The 1520-nt window shown below is 37.8% G+C and overlaps 1 protein-coding gene across 1 annotated transcript; it reads right to left on the bottom strand.

The window, feature by feature from the left end:
- Positions 1 to 479: 479 nt before the first annotated feature.
- On the bottom strand, positions 480 to 763 carry LOC103582323 (matrix metalloproteinase-26-like; the record flags this gene model as incomplete). Its single annotated transcript, XM_008563954.1, is given in 1 exon segment — positions 480 to 763. A coding segment is annotated over 1 exon segment (284 nt), but the record flags the coding sequence as incomplete, so codon positions are not given.
- Between the last annotated feature and the right edge of the window lie 757 nt (positions 764 to 1520).

Below are 1520 nucleotides of genomic sequence, written 5' to 3'. Positions count from 1 at the left end.
CAGTAAATTAATGTAAACTAAAATAAATGTACACAATTGTACATAATTTAATATTTAATATTGTTTTTCCTTGGATGTCTTCAATAAGTTTAAAATCCTCAATTAAAAAGAATGACCTAGGCAGGGAGCATGTTTTAAAAATTATACCCACACANTACATAATTTAATATTTAATATTGTTTTTCCTTGGATGTCTTCAATAAGTTTAAAATCCTCAATTAAAAAGAATGACCTAGGCAGGGAGCATGTTTTAAAAATTATACCCACACAGGAAGAAAAAAAAAAAGACAATGGGTTTATGGCTGAAGGATCGTGGTTAGGCTCCACTTTCTGAAGAAATGGTTTGAAGAAGCTAGAAAGAGAACTGGTAGAATTGCCTCCTCTGGGGGAAATTTGGGGCTTTGAGAAGACTTCTAGGAAAAGCAGAAGACAGTGGACATGCCTCCAAAAGAGGCATTGTAGAAAGTCCTTTGAGGTAATCACCCCACACATCCCCTGGGCCTTAACAACAAGCACCCATAGGTCAAAGTGTACTTATTCCATTTGGACTTTCCTGGGGAGATGAGGCAGTTAACCCCATCACGTACCCTGCAGTGGGGGCTGTACACGGCATGAATCTGCTCGAATAGTTGGCCTTTCCCATTCAGGTGGAAATGCTGCAGGAACTATTTCCTTTCCCCCTGGGTAAGGAGTGGTGACTCCTTCTTCATTAGGAAAAATTGATGGAAATATTCCTGGATGAAATATGAGAAAGGGATTAGTACTTAGAGACAATAGGACAGACCCATAGTAACCGTTACCCAGGACATGGCCTTATTTGAGGGCCCAGGAAGAACGGTGCTTTATTTATCTGGCTATGTCCTGGATAACCTCCTATTTTCAGTCGAATGATTGAAAGCATCTCTGACTCTCCATGTCACTAGAGAGATGATAGTAAGCACAGGTGACAGAATAAATGTGACTTAGATGAATTGTAAGAAAAACCCAAAAATAAAATATCCAAGTTTCAGAATAGAGAGGCCCAGGTAAAAAGGACATGAAGATATTACATGGGACTTGCCCAGGGAAGATGGCCTCTGCTCTTTATGACTGATTGAGGTCTTCTGTGATTCTTGGGACATAGAATTTGGCTGGTTCTGCATTGCCCAGTCAATTTTCATTTACACATTTCATCCCATTAAAATTATTTTAAAGATCCCATTCTTCACCTGCTCCTTGTCTCCACTGACTTTGTCACCAGTCCAGTGCACTAAATCACAACTTCTGAAAAAAGTAGCACCGTATATGATAACCAGGCTCTCTCTCTATATATTTGAACCCTAGCTGGATTCGAAGTACTTTTAGGGTAATGCTCATGTCTAATACAACTTGGTCTATATCACAGCTCTTTTTTCATCTGTTTTTTTTTGTTGTTGTTGTTTGTTTTGTTTTACAAGGAATTTTTTTTCAGTTCTGTTGTTTTATTTATCTCTTTACTTTTTAAATTGAAATATACTTGATTATATATATTTGGGGGTACA

This window comes from Galeopterus variegatus, unplaced genomic scaffold (genome assembly GCF_000696425.1).
Source record: "Galeopterus variegatus unplaced genomic scaffold, G_variegatus-3.0.2 Scaffold15700, whole genome shotgun sequence".
NCBI classification, from domain to species: Eukaryota; Metazoa; Chordata; class Mammalia; order Dermoptera; family Cynocephalidae; genus Galeopterus; species Galeopterus variegatus.
The sequence above is the reverse complement of the archived record's forward strand: the minus strand, read 5'-3'. Positions and strand labels throughout refer to the sequence as shown.